This window comes from Nerophis ophidion, linkage group LG05, assembly GCF_033978795.1.
Source record: "Nerophis ophidion isolate RoL-2023_Sa linkage group LG05, RoL_Noph_v1.0, whole genome shotgun sequence".
Taxonomy (NCBI): domain Eukaryota; kingdom Metazoa; phylum Chordata; class Actinopteri; order Syngnathiformes; family Syngnathidae; genus Nerophis; species Nerophis ophidion.
The window spans coordinates 50842310-50862959 of record NC_084615.1 but is presented as its reverse complement, the minus strand read 5'-3'; the positions used below and the strand labels follow the sequence as shown (position 1 = coordinate 50862959).

Sequence of the window (20650 nt, the reverse complement as noted above, 5' to 3'; positions counted from 1 at the left end):
ACCCTGGACAAGTCGCCACCTCATCGCAGAAAATGTTTACCTATAAGATTAAAATGTGTACCAATAAGATTTAAGATGTTTACCAATAATATTAAAATGTTAAAATATAAGATTAGGATTATTACTGATAAAACTAAGATGTTTGATTATAAGATTAAGATGTTTACTTATAAAACTAAGATGTTTTATTCAGGTAAGTGAGCATATGTTGACCTTCATTGGATGGTTTTAGCACCTTTCAAAATGGCTGCCATCCTTGGCCTCTCACTGTAAAAAGTTTGAAACTCTGCTTTGACAGGTACATGCTAGCAATTGCAGAACTTTCAGAACAAGTCTTATGACAGCACATACTGTAAGCTAAAGTTTGAATCTATATGTCAGTGCTTCTGGTTCTTGGCTGACATCTACGATCAGGTTCACAAAGGTTAAGTTACACGGCAGGTCAATTGCAATTTTGTAAACAATACAATTAAACTTTTTTCAAATGTGATGCAGGCCTTTTTCTTATGTGGATATAAATCATACATACATATATATATATATATATATATATATATATATATATATATATATTCAAAAGGGGACAAATGTCACAATTCTGAAAGCTTGAAAGTAAATACAAAACGATGATGTTTCAGAAGTGATTAGAATATAAAATGTAACATATCAGTGTCCCACCGTTACGCAAAAACTTTCCCACAAACTGTCAGATAAAATTCTTATCATCTTCCTTCATAATCTCCTACATGAAATGATAAATGTTGTCACTTAAAGTTGTAAAAAATGCAGCAGGATGAGCATCTATATGACATGTGACATTATTCTGCGATGCAATTTTTTTTATATTACACATTGCATTGTTTTGTAATGTACATGAGATCCGTTTTAACAAGACTATTAGGCTGCGATTATGTATATGTTTATTTAAAACAGTGTCATACCTGCAGTGTGAAGCATGAGAAACATGAACCAGATGAAAATGTGTTGATTGAAATGTTGTCTGTGCTCAGCCTCCAGACAGACTGTGTCTTTCTACAACAAGGACGAGCGAGGTGAGATCCAGCGGGTCACTTTCGACGAGCCTCAGGTCAAGCAAATCTTCCATGGAAGCTTCCACAAGGTAAGCACAGCCAAGTTTTGCTTTGAATAACACAAGCATACTTACTCTGTACTTCACTTTGACTTTTTCCTGCGTGGAAACATTCTTTTCAACCAAGTCCATGGGTAACACGACCCAGCCCACACTCACTAATTACATAATGTGGCCAATATGATAAATGTGGAATATTGTTCCATCAGATGTCTGCTGCCGGTTTTAAACTTCTTCAAACATAGCTGCACTTCAGAGACTATTCCCCATCATGTCAAAGATTCCTCCTGACGCTCAACAATAGCCAACACATTCCAGCCCTGCTGGTTTCCCGCACAATTAGGGTCGGCTCACAGGCCCCATGGTCCCTGCTGGCGGCCTGGCCTGGAAAATATTGGCTCAGCGCTGTTGCAGTAAAACAATGACATCAGAGCGGCCCAGCAGCCCACGCTCCTGCCTCACATTTGCTTGCTCCTGGTAGCCCCATTTTGCGGTTGAGCCTCCCATTGTGCCGCTGTGTGCTGCCGAACTTACTGAGCCCAGGCTTTCGAAGGGGGAGAAGTGGGGCAGTCCTGCGCTGCTTCAACAGTTTGTAGTAACAGGAAAAGAATAAGTGATTTACATGTACACCCTCTGGACACACCTCCAAGCAGCAATTCATCTTGCTCCTTGTCTTTTATCAGAATCTTTCCTTCTGTTTTTTTACGGTGGTAGGCGACTGAGAGAGGAAAATGTCAGAGTAGACGTCGAAATGAGCCCTTCTAGACTCCAGATGGAGTCAGAAGGCGTCCAGAAGTGTCAACGACCAATCAAGCGTTTTTAACATGCACTTCTTAATGGACATTTTGGACTATGTCCTGCACATGTTTGCTTCAGATGTGCTGGCTCCACACACACACACACACACACACACACACACACACACACACACACACACACACACGCACTCACACACACACACACACACACACACACACATACACACACGATCCCTGAGGGCCAGAACCTCCCCTCCACATGCAGGTCAAAGTTCAGACTGGGTCTGTTTGCTACCAGGTGAAAAAATCTTTTTCTCATCTGGAAGACTTTCTACAAGATTCTGGAGTTTATGTTATGATGTAATCATTACACTGTGACGCCATAATAAGGTCATAACATGATGCCATAACCTCAGGTTACCTACTACAACAACCTAACTACATTTAGTTTGCTTGACTGAGGAGCCAATAGTGCAAGGCTACCATCTGTAGGATATTTTGCATATTTTGTAGCAACTAATTCTCTTGTAATTTAGCAACAAGTTTAAAACACGTTTTTCAGGCAGCCGCAAGCAAGAATGCTACTGGCAAGAAGGCTACTATCACAACAACAACAAACAGCGGCTAATGTTTACAACTGCAATTAATCGCAATAAATCAACATTAAAAAATGTGATTAAAATAATAAACATTTTATCACATTAATTTATGTATATATTAGGGCTGCCAAAGTTACTGAGTTAACTCATGTGATTTATCACAAACAAATATTGCATTAATCGTGTAAACACTTAGATTAATCATGCAATTTATTTTGTCCTGACAAGCTCTTTTACAGATCAGATTAATGCATACTTCACTACAAAAATAAGTGAGTAGACTGACTGGTGTAATTGCAAGCAAATTTAGTTACAACAGTTACCAAATTTTGTGCAAATAAATGACATGCATTCAAATACAATGTTTAAAAACATTCCTGGATGATATTCTGACAATACAAGTGCATTTTTGTACAAATATTGGGGTATTTTCTTAAACAGATTTTAAGTACGCAAGCGAGTAATCACCTGTAATTAACTTTTTGGCATACTATATATATATCTATCTATATCTATCTATCTATCTATCTATATATATATATATATATATAGATAGATAGATAGATATATATATATATACAAAGCAAAAAAACAACATGTATGTCAGTGTTATTAGAATCAACATTTCAACTTTGCCATTATTGATTTTAGTTGAGTTCAGTTGTAATTATTATTGTATTGTACACATTTTCCATTGACATTGCTTGAAAATTCTAACAATGCTAATCATGTCTTCAAGAGTCAGTGATACATGTTTGAAGGGGGGCAACACTCCATCATAGCTCACGACCAGAATTAGAATGTTGAAAATCTCAAGTTTTTTCTCTTCTTCCTCTCAAGCTGCACATCCTGGTTTCATCCACTGACGTCAAACTCAACATTGACTGCCAACACGTGGTCGAAAAGAACATCAAAGTGTCTGGAAGTACGTCCAAAGATGGCTATCATGTCTTGGGAAAAATGTCAAAGTCCATCGGCTCCAGAGGAGAGTCAGCCACTGTAAGTCTCTATTCTCTTACTGCTACCTTTATTATTTTCTGATATTTATTATTTTTTGACTTTGTATTTATTCTATTTATATAGAGTATTAATTATATTTATGCATATCCATCCATCCATTTTCTACCGCTTATTCCCTTTTGGGGTCGCGGGGGGCGCTGGCGCCTATCTCAGCTACAATCGGGCATAGTATTTCTTTAATTCGTAAGAATCTTTTTTGTATTTATAAATGTTAACATTTAAAAAATGTTAATTTTCCTGAAGGAACTCTCCTGAAAGAATAAATAAAGTACTATTTATCTCTCTATCTATCTAATATTTTGTATATTTATACGCAGTATTTAACCTAATTATGCACAGCATTTATTCTATGTAGACATATTCATTTTATTTATGCATAGTATTTTTGTATTTATACATGGTATCTGTTCAATTAATGTATGTTTATATAGTAGTGTTAAATAATGGATATATGGTATTTATTGTTATTGTACATATTATATTTTAGTCATACAGTTGTATTTATTTTAATTATACAGTAGTATTTATTTTATTTATACATAGGACCTGATCTACTAAAGGATGTACTATGACACACACAAACTTGACAGCAAAATATATGGTGATTATCAGAACGCCCACAATACTGGGAGCAGAAAATGTAAAAAATTATTATTTAGCGCACTAAGTGTGATCTATGAAGACTAAAACTGTTCTGTGGCTGCTGATTTGTGTCTTTATTTAGTACATCTAGAAAGGACGTGCAAACTGGCAGTTGCGCAGAAATGGTTGTGAGCAAAGAGAGGATCGTGCTGCAGCTATGTCCTACGTATGCATGTCAACATACAGTATGGGCGCTCAAAATAAAAAAATATTTGACATATTGTCTATTCAGCAATATTATTTTATAATTTCATAGCTGCCGCATGACTTCAAGGGATTATTAAAGGCGTTCATTGATGCATTTTGGTGTCAATTGGCCTTTTTAAATGGCTTTGTTTTTTATACAAGATGTTTTGCAATATACGTTTTCTTGCGTCTGAAACATTTCAGCGTTTGCGTTAGCATCTCCCAGGGCACACCTTTAGCGTGGTAAAAAAGTGGGTTGCGATGTAGATCACACTACTTCTACAATGCCCAGAAAAAGTGGTACATGTTTGCTGCTTGTTTAAAACCGTAGCAAAACACCACAGGTATACAGGATAACAGATGTGAAGTACATGAGTGTGTCAGTGGTGAAAGCCACAAAAACTTCATTTAAAAAGGCTCTTTGCCCCACTTTTCAATTGTACACAGTCTTAGGTAATCATACGCGACACGCCAATTAATAGTACACACAATTTTACAGTTTGCACACGGTTTAGTGTGCAATATTTGGATCTTAGTAGATCAGGCCCATGGTATGTTTTATTTATACAGTAGTATTTATTGTATTTATACATTGTAATTATTTTAGTTAATACATATTTATTTTATTTATACAGTAGTATTTCTTTAATTTGTATGTAGTGTTTATTTTATTTATACCGTAGTATTTCTTGTATTCATACATAGTATTTATCTTATCTCTACAGTCGTATTTCTTCCTTTAATATATAGCATTTATAAAAATTTTACAATAGTGTTTCTTTGTTTTATTCATAGTATTTATTTTATTAATACAGTAGTATTTATTTTATTTATACATAGTATTTATTTTATTCCTACAGTGGTATTTATATTGTTTATACCAGGGGTGTCAAACGTACAGCCTGAGGGCCGAATCATGCCTGCAAACAGGTTTTAATCCGGCCCGTGGGATGAGTTTGCTAAGTATAAAAATTTAACTGAAATTTTTGAATGAAAGAAACAGCTGTTCTAAATGTCTCCACTGGATGTCACAATAGCAATCATTTGTATTTTTGTTGATGATGCTACATATTTACAAAATAAACCACATGATGTTAGTACATCAGTCGAGGAAAATTATCACACTACATAAATAACATACTGTAATTTATCTTGATAGATTGAAAATTAACACCAATGAGTTAAATGATAAACATTATCACATTATTTATTCAGAAAATGTAAATAACAACAAATGAAGATGTAATACTATTAACTGCAACATGTAAGTGTAAAATAAAACCCAACATCATTTAATTTGTACATTTTCAGAACGTGCTTGTTCTATTTTTAAACAAGGAAAACAATTTGAAGTTGTCTTTATTCTTAAATTATTCTGCCATGATTTTACCAGTCCGGCCAACTTGGGAGTAGATTTTTCTCCGTGTAGACCCTGACCTAAAATGAGTTTGACACCCCTGGTTTATACAGTAATATTTATTTGTGTGTGTTTGTTCAGTAGTATTTATTGTATTCATACATAGTGTTTATTTAATTTATTCATATGATTTATTTTAATTATACAGTAGTATTTATCTTATTTATACATTATTCGGGGCTTCACGGTGGAAGAGGGGTTAGTGCGTCTGCCTCACAATACGAAGTTCCTGCAGTCCTGGGTTCAAATCCAGACTTGCGATCTTTCTGTGTGGAGTTTGCATGTTCATCCGTGAATGCGTGGGTTTCCTCCGGGTACTCCGGCTTCCTCCCACTTCCATAGACATGCACCTGGGGATAGGTTGATTGGCAACACTAAATTGGCCCTAGTGTTTCAATGTGAGTGTGAATGTTGTCTGTCTATCTGCGATGAGGTGGCGACTTGTCCAGGGTGTACCCCGCCTTCCGCCCGATTGTAGCTGAGATAGGCGCCAGCGCCCCCTGCGACCCCAAAAAGGGAATAAGCGGTAGAATATGGATGAATGGATGTATTTTATTCATACACAGAATATGTTCTATTTGTATAGTAGTATTTCTATATAGTTTTTATTTTCTTTTTGTTTAGTAAAGTCCAGCTGTGACCTTCTAGAACTTAGTACAAATCAAAGGATCTTTAAAGTTGGTACACAGAAGAAGCACCAATTCTCAAATACATGAAATATAAAGTATTGTGTAAAGATAAATTATTTTGTAGTGTGAACGACAGCTCGTAAAGTTTTCCAGCTCTATTTCCTTCTGTGCTGTTGTTGAAGAACATATCCGAGACGTGCATCCGTTTACTTTTTTTTCCTTTCTTTGCAGTTCCAGCTGCAGATGTTTGATATTGTGTGCACGTTGGCGTGGACCAGCAGGGACCGCTGCTGTGACCTTCCATCTATGGTCAGTAACCACGGCAACCACTTGCATGATGTCATTGAACAACAAACACGTCAAAGTATTCATTTAACTGACACCGTGCACATTTCACCTGCTTTGGCTCAAAGAACTCGCATGCAGAGTTCACGGCCTTGAACGCGTGTCTCGTTAAAAAGCTTGCTGACGAGCGCAGCTGCTCTCCAAGGCCAATCAACACCTTTTGTGTCACAAAGTCAGACAAATAAACACTCCATGTACGCGCACCTTCTTCTCATTAGTCATGCAACGTAGCGCTTGAGAACGTCGTCATCCTCATCATTATCATGAACATTTGTAGCTCTGACAGTCTGGACTTTGTTAGCCTGGATCTTCCTCCTCATCACGTGCAAACAGTTTCCCATTAGTGTGTACGTTTGTCCACAAGCAAACTTTATTGTATTCTTTGTCCACCAGAGAGATGAGACTAAGTGTCCGTCCCTACCCAATGCGTGCAAGTGCACTTCCAGTGGCAGCGGACCTCCTGGACCTCAGGGACCAGTGGTAAGAAAGCACACTGCAGGTCTCTATGACAACAGCCACAGGATCAGCTACTGAATAATAAATTATTGAATTATTTTCATTCGACAATTTGTCCCGACTGCTAACAAAGATGTGCTGCTCAGCTGCTTCGTAACTTCATTGGAAGCTTTAAATTAAACTTGTGAGTGAATCCTGCTGCTCATCCTTTGGTTGGCGAGGATGAAAGCTGGGAAAATGCACAAGCAAACATAAAATACTACAGGGTTGCCATGGTAACACAAACAGTGGTGCTAGTAAACAGTCAACCACACAAGCCACTTCCTTTTTTGCTCCTCATTTTTTTATAGTATCATATGACAAACCATCAGCTACTACTTTATGCTGACATCATTAACTTCTATTTCCTGGTCAGGGTGCCCCCGGCAAAAAAGGGCCACGGGGAGAAAGAGGAGAACTCGGTTCCCTTGTAAGTTCCTCTAAAAACAACAAAAACTGAACGTCTTTATTGCTATTTGTCTGAACATTGACCTCACGTCACAGGGGCCAGTTGGCCCGCATGGAGATATGGGACCACCCGGACCCATGGGCCTGCCGGGACCCCAAGGACCCAGCGGACGGTCGATGCCAGGAGAGGCTGTGAGTACACACGCACACATGGAACTAAGAAATAAGAAGTCTTCTTTTATGTAACGTATGATTCCAGATTGTAAGTAATTTATACCATGTATGATTTTGGATAATACTTTAAATAATGTATGATTCCAGATGATGAATAATTTACATAATTGTATGAGTTCAGATAATAAACTATTTAAATTTAGTTTTTATTCCAAATAATAAAAAATGTTCATCATGAATGATTCCACATAATAGATAATTTATGTCATGAATGATTTCAGATAACAAATAATTGACATAATCTACTAGTTACCATTCCAGTTATATGCATGTTGTCATGTATGTATGTGGATATTAAATCGAATATTTTTAATGTCTTTTAACTATTCGCACAAGTCAGTGATGACTTCCAGCGAACTGAATGTGTTCATCACCAATCAACACAGAAATATAGTGCAGAGTGAGACATCGCTGCTGGGCTGTTTCAATCATGTTGTCTTCATCGTTCAGGGCCGCCCTGGACCCAAAGGAGAACCTGGGGACTCCGGTCTAACTGGACAAAAAGTAAGTGCTGCTCCAGTTCTGCTGCTTTTTGTTTTGTCTGGCGAGGTTGTTTCCAGAAGCGGTCCAACCCACGACGGTTCTGAGGTGTCAGAAGCAAAGACTTCTGGAAAACTCTCCAGAATATGTGGACCTCTTTTAAAAAGACACCTATTATGCAAAACAACTTTACATATTGGTACATGTTTTTGTACTTTGGATCTGCATAAGTCTCTCAAACCCGCAGACCCTGGAGGCATGGTGGAGATATTCATGAAACAATTTTGAGGACACATTCATAAAACAATCTTACCTTTGTTCATACTTCTTCCAAATGAGCCGTTTGGAATTTGCCCACTTAGGGATGTTTTTCCTAGTTGTGACATCAGCGGATATCTCCTCATATGGTAGTTTTACCCGAAGATCTTGTGCGTCCGCCATTGAAGTCTGACATTGGAGTCATTAAGCTTCTTCTTTTTCTCTATCTTGTTGTGGGGCAGACTGGCTTGTACATGCACATGCATCTTCAGCTGTTGCCATTTTTAATACAAAGTAGCGTAGAGTTTTAACTTATGTGTCAGTAGACTCCATATGGAAGCGATAAAAACTACAGAATGGCTGACAGGGAGAAGATGCAGTTGAAGTGGAAGCATCTACAAAACCTAAAACTAGATAAGTTTGCACATTGTGTAAATCGTAAATAAAAACAATACATTGATTTGCAAATCCTTTTCAACATACATTCAATTGAATAGACTGCAAAGACAAGATACTTAACGTTCGAACTGGTAAACTTTGTTATTTTTTGCAAATATTAGCTCATTTGGAATTTGATCCCTGCAACACGTTTCAAAAAAGCTGGCACAAGTGGCTAAAGAAGATGTGAAGTTGAGGAATGCTAATCAAACACTTATTTGGGACATCCCACAGTTGAACAGGCTAATTGGGAACAGGTGGGTGCCATGATTGGGTATAAAAGCAGCTTCCATTAAATACTCAGTCATTCACAAACAAGGATGTGGCGAGGGTCACCACTTTGTAAACAAATGCGTGACCAAATTGTCGAACAGTTTAAGGACAACATTTCTCAACGAGCTATTGCAAGGAATTTAGGGATTTCACCATCTACGGTCCGTAATATCAAAATATTCAGAGAATCTGGAGAAATCACTGCACGTAAGGCCAAAAACCAACATTGAATGCCTGTGGCCTTTGATCCCTCAGGCGGTACTGCATCAAAAACCGACATCAGTGTGTAAAGGATATCACCACATGGGCTCAAGAACACTTCAGTCCACATTTCAAATTGTTTTTTGGAAACTGTGGACGTCTTTTCCTAAGAACCAAAGAGGAAAAGAAACATACGGACTGTTATAGGCACAAAGTTCAAAAGCCAGCATCTGTGATGGTATGAGGGGTGTATTAGTGTCCAAGGCATGGGTAACTTACACATCTGTGAAGGCACCATTAATGCTGAAAGGTATATACAAGTTTTGGAGCAACATATCTTGCCATCCAAGCAACGTCTTTTTCATGGATGCCCCTGCTTATTTCAGCAAGACAATGAATGCCAAGTAGTAAAAGAGTGTGGGTACTAGACTGGCCTGTCTGTAGTCCAGACCTGTCTCCCATTGAAAATGTGTGGCGTAATGATAGCCTAAAATACGACAACGGAGACCCGGGACTGTTGAACAACTTAAGCTGTACATCAAGCAAGAATGGGAAGGAATTCCACCTGAAAAGTCTCAAAAATTGGTCTTCTCCGTTCGCAAACATTTACTGAGTCTTGTTAAAAAGAAAGGCCATGTAATAGAGTGGTAAAACTACCCCTGGCCCAACTTTTTTTCAATGTGTTGCTGCCATTAAATTGTAAGTTAATTATGATTTGCAAAAAAAATTAAGTTTCTTCGTGCAAACGTTAAATATCTTATCTTTGCAGTGTATTCAATTAAATATGAGTTGAAAAGGATTTCCCAAACATTGATTTCTGTTTTTATTTACGATTTACACAACGTGCCAACTTCACTTGGTTTGTAAATAGGACGATCCACAAAATGGCTCATCCCGAAGAGAGAGTCAGAAAGCGGCTTCTAGATGGTCCGTTAAACAAAATGTATACAACATGTTTACCAAAAAAAACACCGTTATTTGTTACATAGACAAAAAGGAAGTGTTTTAAATGTAGAAAAAAAAATACTAATATGACCCTTTCAGCATTTGAGTGGAGAACTTCTGCTGCTGACTGGGCTGTCTAGAACTGAAAAGAACAAATGAAAGTGACCAGACAGGCTAGTTCACATCACAGCAATAGGATCCATTTGAGGGTACCTTGTGTGGGCAGAGCTTGTGAGCACGTAAACATCATCCTTTAATGGCTGGCAGGCCACGCCCTCTAATCTTTTAATGGTCAATAAAACAGAATATTTTCTTCCACTAAATGGAACGCCTCAAAGACAAGATCCTCAATAAAAAGGCACTTTCTTGGCAGAGAAGATTTACTGTGTGTGTGTGTGTGTGTGTGTGTGTGTGCGCGTGTGTGTGTGTGTGTGTGTGTGTGTGTGCGTGTGCGTGTGCGCGTGCGCGTGTGCGTGCGTGTGTGTGCAGGGCTCACCAGGACCTCGTGGGCCCATTGGACCCATCGGTCCAGCTGGAGTGAGGGTAAGTAGCATATAATGGACATAATCAGTGACATAATCTGCTGACTCGTACTCCCCTGGTCTTAAGGGTCCTCAAGGAAAGGAAGGACTGGTTGGACCCAGAGGACCTGCTGGGCCGATGGTAAGCTTCATCAACTTGTCTTAGTCAGCAAAACTAAACAACTGCTGAGTAATCATTACAGCACTGCAAGGGTTTCTGGACCATCACACAATGAACAGAACCACAATCACCACATGCATTAGTAGAGCATGTGCTGGTTCTCTTCCTGCTCTCATTGGACTTGTCTTGCAGGGACCCCCAGGGTCTCCAGGAGCGCCGGGTGTGGAAGGAAAAGCCGGAAACACCGGATCTCGTGGACCAGCTGTGAGTCTTAGTCAGCAGGCGTGTGAGTGCAAGATTTCTTGTGGAGTAACTCTTTGTTCCTGTACTTGCAGGGTTCTATGGGTCCAAAGGGAGACAAGGGAGAGCGAGTAAGTAGAACAGGAAATTATTCTGATCCCACCCATCAGGCTAAACTGGACTTTCATAATTTTCTTGACTTTCTTCCCCACAGGGTGACTTTGCTCCTCAGAACATGATGCGCTCCGTCGCCAGGCAGGTGTGTGAGCAGCTCGTCAATGGTAAGTCCTCCTGGTGTTGCTGACCCGGCAGCCCGACTCGCTTTCACCTGACTCACCTTGTCCCGCTGCAGCCCAGATGAACCGCGTCAACAACTTAGTCAATCAGATCCCGAATGGCATGTCTCGCAGCAACAACCCAGGTCCTCCCGGCCCACCTGGACCTCCCGGTAGGCCCGGTCCACAGGGAGAACTGGGACCTGCAGGAAGAAACGGCTTCCCTGGAAACCCAGGTTTACCGGGTCAAGCCGGAGAAGCAGGTAGAAAGTCCTCCTGGATCTGTAAAATGATATGGTGTCATCCGGACAAATGCTGAGTTGTGTGTGTGTGTGTGTGTGTGTGTGTGTGTGTGTGTGTGTGTGTGTGTGTGTGTGGGGGTGTGGCGTTCAGGGCCAGCGGGAGAGAAGGGCGAACGAGGCTTAGCAGGAGTGGGACCGAAAGGCCCAAAGGGACCTCCTGGTATGTTTTAACCTTCAACTGACTGCGCCTACATGGCACGCATTTCAGATCTCAGTTCACAAAATAGTTTTTCATGTTTGTTGCGCATTTGTCAACACTTGTTCCCGCTTAGCATCCAAATATGTAAAAGTATTTCAAAAGTGAGTCATCAAAGGCAGCATTCCTAAATTTTACGAATTTTTCGTCTTCAATGTTCACCTGTTCTAACTTAAAAAATTTCTCATCTGAGAGACTTCTCAAGTCATTATCATCACCATCACTGTCCATGGTTGTCCCATAGGTCCACAAGGAAAGTAGGACAGGATCGCCAGGACCACCAGGCTCCACAGGACCACGCGGTCCTCCTGGGCGTCCCGGTTACGCTGGAGTCCGTGGACCCCCCGGACCTCCCGGATACTGCGACTCTTCCCAGTGTGTCGGTATTCCTTACAACGGTCAAGGATACGTAGGTATGGGATGGCACTTCCTGTTGATGTCGTCAAAGAGAAGGAATATATTGCTACCTCTGAAGGATTGTTGTTAGTTTAGCACACTCAACAAAATAAGCTAACGCTTTTTAAACACTCATCATACATGCATGATGTACACCAAGAATATACACTAGACACACATGTAGTACACATGTAGTACTATGAGTACTGATTATGGTGTATTATAATTTTAGTATTGATTTATGTTTTTGATGTTAGTATTGATGATGGACTTTTGTGATATTAATATTGATAATGAAGTAATATGATGTTAGAATTGATGATGATTGAGTATTTTAATGATAGTATTGATGATAGTATATTATTATGTTGGTATTGATGATGTTTGTATTGAGATGTTAGTTTTGATGATCAGGTATCATAATGTTAGTAGTGATGATGGAGTATTATGATGTTGGTATTGATGATGGAATATTATACTGTTAGTATTGACAATGGATACTTATGATGTTAGTATTGAAGATGGATTATTATGATGTATGTATTGATGATAAAATATAAGGTTAGTATTGATGATGGAGTATTATACTATTACAAATAAAAATTATAATGCTAGTATTGAAAATTGAGTATTATAATGTCCCCTGTTAGAATGAATGATTAGCTCCCTGAGATGCTCCTTACCGTGGTGGAGGAGTTTGCGTGTCCCAATGATCCTAGGAGCTATGTTGTCCAGGGCTTCTATGCCCTTGATAGGGTCTCCTATGACAAACAGGTCCTATAACGAGGACCATGGTTTCCCTCGCCCGGACGCGGGTCACTGGCGCCCCCCTTTTGAGCCAGGCCCGGAGGTGGGGCTCGATGACGAGCGCCTAGTGGCCGGACCTGCTCACTTGGGGCCCGGCCAAGCACAGCCCGAACAGGCAACATGGGTCCCCCCTCCAATATGCTAACCACCCATAGGAGGGGGAATAGAAGTCGGGTGCTCTGTGAGTCGTAGGCAAGGCCCTTGGCGCTCCTATTCTTGGCTACAGATGCTAGCTCTTCGGAGGTAGAAAGTCACCACGCTGGGGAGGAAGGAGCCTGAGCTGGTGCATAAGGTAGAGAAGTTCTGTCTAAATCTAGACGATCTCCCTTCGACACACAGCAAGGGCTCTAGAACCACTCATCTCGAGAGTGGCTGAACTCTCTTCCACTCTGGCGTTGCCAGCAGTGAGAGGCGACGGGCGTGGGTGGTAATTATTTTTCCCCAGCGGCTCAGAGCCAGTACATTGGAGTTTAACCCGATGGACGAAAGGGTAGCTTTTCTCTGCCGCCAGGTTGGGGAATGGGTCCTGACTTTGGTTTGTGCTTATGCACCAAACAACAGTTCAGAATACCCACCCTTTTTGGATTCCCTAAAAGGAGCAACCTTAGAGTGCTCCCTGTGGTGATTCCCTTGTTCTACTGGGGGACTTCAATGCTCACGTTGGCAGCGACAGTATGACCTGAACACCTGGAGAGGCATGATTGGGAGAAATGGCCACACTGATATAAACCATAGTGGTGTTTTGTTATTGGCTTTTTGTGCTAGTCACAGATTGTTCATAACACACCAAGTTCAAACATAAGGGTGTCCATATGTGCACTTTGTAACAGGAAACCCTAGGCCACAGTTCAATGATCGACTTTGTGGTTGTGTCATCAGATTTGTGGCCTCGTTTAGGACACTCTGGGGGAAAAAAATGGCCGAGTTTTCAACCGATCACCACCTGGTGGTGAATTGGCGCAAATGGTGGGGGATGATGCTTGACAGACCTGGCAGGCCCAAACGCATAGTGAGGCTCTGCTGGGAACGTCTGACTGAGTCTCTCGTCAGAGAGAGTTTCAATTCCCGCCTCCGGGAGAACTTTGAACATGTTACGAGGGAAGTGTTGCATATTGAGTCCGAGTGGCTCATGTTCCATGCCTCTATCGTCGAGGCAGCCGATTTTGGCTCATGGGACTCCGGAGGCAGCGAACAGTTATCGACAGGTCTGCAGCTTTGGCGGTTGCAAATGCAAAAACTCGGACATGGGAGGTGTTTGGAGAAGCCATGAAGAACAATTTCCTGACGGCTTCAAAGCGATTCTGGACCACCACCCACCGCCTCAGCAGGATTAAGCAGTGCACTGTCAACACTGTGTATAGTGGGGAAGATGTGTTGCTGATGTCGATTGGGAATGTTCTGGATCGATGGAAGAAATATTTCAAAGACCTCCTCAATACCACCTTCACGTCTTCTAATAAAGAAGCAGTGCCTGGGGACTTTGTGGTGGGCTTTCCTATTTCTGGGGCTGAGGTTGCCAAGGTAGTTAAGAAGCTTCTCGTTGGCAGGGTCCCGGTAGATGAGATCTGCTCGAGTTCCTTAAGGCTCTTGATGCTGTAGGGCTGTCATGGTTGACAAGACTCTGCAGCATTGCGTGTACGTCAGGGGGCCATGTCTCTAGATTGGTTGACTGGGGTGGTGGTCCCTCTATTTAAAAAAGGGAACAGGAGGGTGTGTTCCAACTATCAGGGGATCACACTCCTTAGACTTCCTGGTGAAGGTCTATTCAGGACTGGAGAGGAGGCTACGCTGGGTAGTTGAACCTTGGATTCAGGAGGAGCAGTGTGGTTTTTGTCCTGGTTGTGGAACTGTGGAGCGACTCTATATTCTCGGCAGGATCATTGAGGGTGCATAGTAGTTCGCCCAACCAGTCTATATGTGCTTTGTGGACTTGGAGAAGGCATTCGACCATGTCCCACGGGAAGTCCTGTGTAGAGTGCTCAGAGAGTATGGCGTATTGGACCTCTTGATTGTGGCGGTTCATTCCCTGTATGATCAGTGTCAGAGCTTGGTCCGCATTGCTGGCAGTAAGTCGGTTATGACCGAAAGCACAAGATCATGGTTACAAGCGGCCAAAATGAGTTTCCTCTGCAGGGTGGTGGAGCTCTCCCTTAGAGATAGGGTGAGAAGCTCTGTCATTCCAGAGGAGCCTCGAGTAAAGCCGTTGGTCCTTCACATCGAGAGGAATCAGATGAGGTGGTTCGGGCATCTGGTCAGAATGCGCCCCGAACGCCTCCCTGGGGAGGTGTTTAGGGCATGTCCGAATGGTCGGAGACCACGGAGAAGACCCGGGATACGGTGGAAAGACTATTTCCCAGCTTCCCTGGGAATTGCTCGGAATCCCCCGGGAAGAACTGGACAAAGTGGCTGGGTAGAGGGAAGACTTTGGATAAGCGGAAGAAGATGGATGGATAGAATTAAGATGTTGGTATTGAAAATGGAATATTATGATGTCTGTATTGATGGTAGAATATTATCTTGTTAGTATTGATGATGTAATATTATAATATTCTTAATGATGATGGCGTATTATAATGTTAGTATTGATAATGGATTGTTTTGTTGGTATTATGATGTTACCATTAAAGATGGAGGTATGTGATGTCATTAATGAAGTGTTATAATGTTCATATTGATAATGGATTATTATGATGTTAGTATTGATGATGGATATTTATAATGTTAGTATTTAAAATGGAGTATTATGATGTTAGTATTGATGACGGATTATTACGATGTTAGTATTGATGATGTATATTTATAATGTTAGTATTGAAGATTGAGTTTTATGATGGTATTATGATGGAGTAGTATGATGTTAGTATTGATAATGTAATTATTTGATGTTAATATTATGTAATTTCATGATGTTAGTATTGATTTTGGAGTATTAAGATGGCAGCATTGATGATGGAGTATTATGATGTTCTTATTGATGGAGTATTGTCATGTTAGTATTGGTAATGGATAATTATGATGTTAGTATTGATAATTAATTTGTATGATATTAATATTGATAATGAAGAATTATAATGTTAATATTAATGATGTTAGTATTATAATGTTAGTGTTGGTGATGGAGTATTAGGATGTTAGTATCGATAATGTAGTTATGAGATAATAATATTGACAATTAAGTATTAATGATTGTATTGATAATGTTGTTTTATGATGTTAATATTGATAATGGAATATTTTGATGTTTGTATTGACAATGTAGTTCTATGTTGTTGATATTTATAATGGAGTATTACGGTGTAACAATGATAATAGAGTATCATGATGTTAATCTAGATGATGGAGTATTATATTAGTATTGATGATTTAGTATTATAATGTTAGTGTTGATGATGTATTAATATGTGAGTACTGAGGGTGGACTATTATGATGATGAACTATTATAATGTCAGTATTGATGGACACTTGTAATGTTAGTATTGATGATGGATTATTATGATGTTGGTATTTATGGAGTATTATTGGTTAATATTGATAATAGAGTATTATGATGTATGCTTAGATGATGAGTTTTATGATGTTAGTATTGACAATGGATTATGATGTTAGTATTGATGAAGTATTATGATGTAAGTATTGATGATGGAGTATTATAATGTTAGCATTTTATAATAGAATATTATGAGCTTAGTTTTGATGATGGAGCATTATGATGTCAGTATTGATAATGGAGTATTATGATGTCAGTGTTGATGATTAAGTATTACACTGATAGTATTGTTCATTGACTATTATGATAGTATCGACAGTGGAGTATTATGATGTTATTATTGAAGACAGGGTATTGTAATGTGAATATAGATACAGTGATCTGAGGTGATTATTGATGATGGAGTATTTTGATGTGAGTATTGATCATGTGTTATAAGGTTATTATTTATGCAGTACTTTGAGTTTAGTATTGATGGTGTTCTCCGAAGTTGGTATAGATGCAATATTTTGATGTTAATTAGACGAGGTTGGCAGTGATGATTGAGCATTATAATGTTAGTTATAGTACAGTACTCTGAGGTTAGTACAGATGATAGAGTATTATGTTGGTACAGAAACAGTATTTTAAGGTTAGTATTGAGGATGGGAGTGTTCTGTTAGTACAGAAGCAGTAATTTAAGGTTAGTATTGATGCAGTTTTATAATGTTAGTATTGTTGATGGAGTATTCTGATGTTAGTATTGAAGTACAAAGTTCAGGACAGAAGTACTGCTGTGCACGTGATGCTGAGTTTGATTTGCAGCTGCATGCGTGAGAAAGTCATCAGTGTGTCATCCTTTCAGGTTCTGCGTAGTGATTTGTTTGCCGCCGGTGCCGCTTTCACTGACTTCCTGAAACGCTCGCTGGCTTAAAGGAAGCTTTAACAAACAAGAAGAACAGGAAGCAGTACTAAAAGACACAGGAAGCAGTACTAACAACGTTTGCATCATGACCACCAGACAAGGAGGAGCATGTGGACGACAACAACAGAAATACTAATGTGTCCCCATGGAAACACACTCAACATGCTTTGTTGCCTAGCAACCTGCTGCTTGCCATCAGCCGTATAACTCTATCTAATCTAATCTAATCTGATCATGCATGTGACATGTGACGGCGTGAAAGAGAAGTTACCTGTCAGCAGTAGATGCTTCTTGAGTGGGTCTTCAATCAGTACCTAATCAAGTGACTTTGTTGACTAACATGGTTTACATGCAAATGAGCTGCAGTGGCCCCACCCATCCTGCCTACTAACACCCGCCCACCAGAGAAAGACCACTAATGGTTAAGCGGGCGGCGTGCTCTTTCCGAGCAGGCCGCCGTCCATCTGCACCCGACACCGGCGCAGTCTTGGTCCCTGAGGAAGACGAATCGTCTCGGGAGCGGCGCCGGAAGAGATCGCTGGCAAGGAATGGGTCTGAGAGTCTAGCATCATAAGGCGCCATTTTCTTCTTCTTCCTGGGACTTTTTGAAACACCTTCAAGCGTCTGTGAATATTTCTGAGTGTGCACCTGGGGCGCTGTAACATATTTGCTTTTGTATCAGCACAGATTCATTAAAAAGCCGCTATTTCTTTTTCTTTCCTGTAATCAAACATCACCTTGTTAAGTTGCATGTCTGTTTTTATTCATGCCACAATTCTTATTTATTTCTCACACAAGAGGCATTTTTCAATAAAACTACTGAAAAATTACCTGTCCGCCTGTTTCTGTGTGTGTGCACCCTCATAACGACCTAAATACTACCTATTTAGCATCCCTGAAAATTTCATGATGTCATTATGTGATGTCATCAGTGTCCAATAGATGTCCTTGCTGAAAAGAGTTTCCTGCCAGCTATTCAGTTGGATACTTCTGAACTTTTGAGTATTTGTTGACAAGACATTGACGGGAGTCTACGAACTTTGACCATGCTCCAGTGCAAGAATTCATAAAAGAGCAGGAAGATGTTTTCTGTCTTAGATTAATCCCCTTTAGACTTTTAAATGTAAAATAATACTTTTACAAATAATATAATATTTGTATTAAAAGTATTATATTAAAATTATATAGTACTTTGTTTTAAAGTATTAAATGATCAGTAGATATTTGTTAATTCAATTTAAATAAATCTACAGATTAATTTAAAATAATTATCGATGGATTAGTCGATTCAGGAATTGTCGTTTGATGCAGCTCTACTATTTTTGTGTTTGTGTGTACGTATGTAGTATGAATGTGTGGTGTATATATGTGTATGTATATTTTGCCGCCCAGTATGTGTGAAAGTCAGAGCACATCCCCTAGCCGCCCAAAATGCCCCACCCCAAACAGCAGATAAAGCCCCAAGGGTCCCACGCACGCAGCCAACCAGCGACAGGCCTCCTACATGGCCCCACCACCAGAAAACAAGCCATTGGATGACCAAAAATGGGAGCACCCAACTAACGACAGGGAAAGGGAGGGGCAGAGGACAACCTGGCAAGACGCCACACCCTGTGTGAGCAGAACAAAGACGGGTCGACCTGCTGTGAGGGTCCCAGGGTGACCCCACTGCCGGGAGGGAGATCCACCTGCCTCACCAGCAACCGGGTCAAGAGGCCACCCGCCATGACCCAGAACTTGTGTTCCGAGGCAGCTACACCTTTTAATACACCTACAAAACTTTATAGATAGATAGATAGTATTTTATTGATTCCTTCAGGAGAGTTCCTTCAGGAAAATTAAGATTCCAGCAGCAGTGTACAGAGTTGAGATCAATTTTAAAAAAAGTAAATAATGGGGGTTTAAAAGGAAACAAAATAGAGAAATATTACAAAAAGAATAAAAACAATGGGAATAACAATATAACAGTAAAAAAGGAATATAACAAGACAAAGTAGGCAGTAGTGACCATGTTATGAAACCGTATTGCGCTGTTAATGTTTTGCATCCCCTGTCATCCTAGTACACCCCGCCCCCCGTCCCAGAGAGGAGTTGTACAGTCTAATGGCGTGTGGGACAAAGGAGTTCTTGAGTCTATTAGTCCTGCCCTTGGGATGAAGCAGTCTAGCACTGAACCGGCTCCTCTGGCTACTGATAACGCTATGCAGAGGGTGACTGGCATCATCCAGGATGCTCACTAGTTTGTCCACAGTCCTCTTCTCTGCCACCGTCACCAGTGAGCCCAGTTTCATTCCGATTGTAGAACCGGCCCGCCTGATCAGTTTCTGAAGTCTGGAGCTGTCCTTCTTAGATGTACTGCTGTGACCGTGGACTCGACCTCCCAAAGTCAATGACCAGCTCCTTGGTCTTTGATGGATTGAGCTGCAAGGGGTTCGTGTGGCACTAGACAACAAAGTCCCTCACCAGGTTCCGAAACTCCTCTCTGCCGTCCCTGATGCACCCGACGATGGCTGTGTCATCCGCGTACTTCTGGGTGTGACACAGCTCTGAGTTGTAGCAGAAGTCAGCGGTGTACAGGGTGAAGAGAAGAGAGGCCAGCACCGTTCCCTGCGGTGCTCCGGTGCTGCTGATCACAGTGTCAGACGTGATGTCCTTCAGTCTGACGTACTGTGGCCTGTCGGTGAGGTAGTTCGAAATCCAGGCAACCAGTCAGGGGTCCACTCGCATTTTATAAGTGATGTAATAATTGTATAGATGATAATATTGCATGTCTGTTTTTGTCCTCCTGCTGTTCCTATTTGTTTTTTGTTTTCACTCTTTTTTTCTGATCCCATAATTTTGCCATGGCACCAATGTAAAAGGAGGAGTAACTGAGTACACCTGTTCAGTCACTATAACTACTTAAGATGATGCCACGCACCTGCGGTTGGGGGTTCTTCGCCGCCATTAATCACTAGTGTTTTCTATTTGTAGTTTTTTTTT

General features: G+C 40.5%; 1 protein-coding gene across 8 annotated transcripts in view; it reads left to right on the top strand.

Moving 5' to 3' along the window:
- Nucleotides 1–18498, top strand: part of col12a1b (collagen, type XII, alpha 1b) — a 120013-nt gene extending 101515 nt beyond the window's left edge. For 6 of the 8 annotated variants that reach the window (XR_009806898.1, XR_009806895.1, XR_009806896.1 and 3 more), the window contains 15 exons: nt 1011–1120; nt 3288–3446; nt 6573–6650; nt 7080–7166; nt 7558–7611; nt 7686–7781; nt 8274–8327; nt 10908–10961; nt 11028–11081; nt 11253–11324; nt 11396–11431; nt 11515–11581; nt 11653–11838; nt 11969–12486; nt 17609–18498. Coding sequence is in view for 1 of the 8 variants with exons in the window: in XM_061901386.1 (XP_061757370.1) it covers nt 1011–1120; nt 3288–3446; nt 6573–6650; nt 7080–7166; nt 7558–7611; nt 7686–7781; nt 8274–8327; nt 10908–10961; nt 11028–11081; nt 11253–11324; nt 11396–11431; nt 11515–11581; nt 11653–11838; nt 11969–12038; nt 12326–12486; nt 18121–18242 (1460 nt within the window). In the remaining 7 variants the exon portion in view is untranslated. The remainder of the gene's footprint in view (nt 1–1010; nt 1121–3287; nt 3447–6572; nt 6651–7079; nt 7167–7557; nt 7612–7685; nt 7782–8273; nt 8328–10907; nt 10962–11027; nt 11082–11252; nt 11325–11395; nt 11432–11514; nt 11582–11652; nt 11839–11968; nt 12487–17608) is intronic. The other 2 variants (XM_061901386.1, XR_009806893.1) reach the window with 2 other exon arrangements.
- Nucleotides 18499–20650: the final 2152 nt, after the last annotated feature.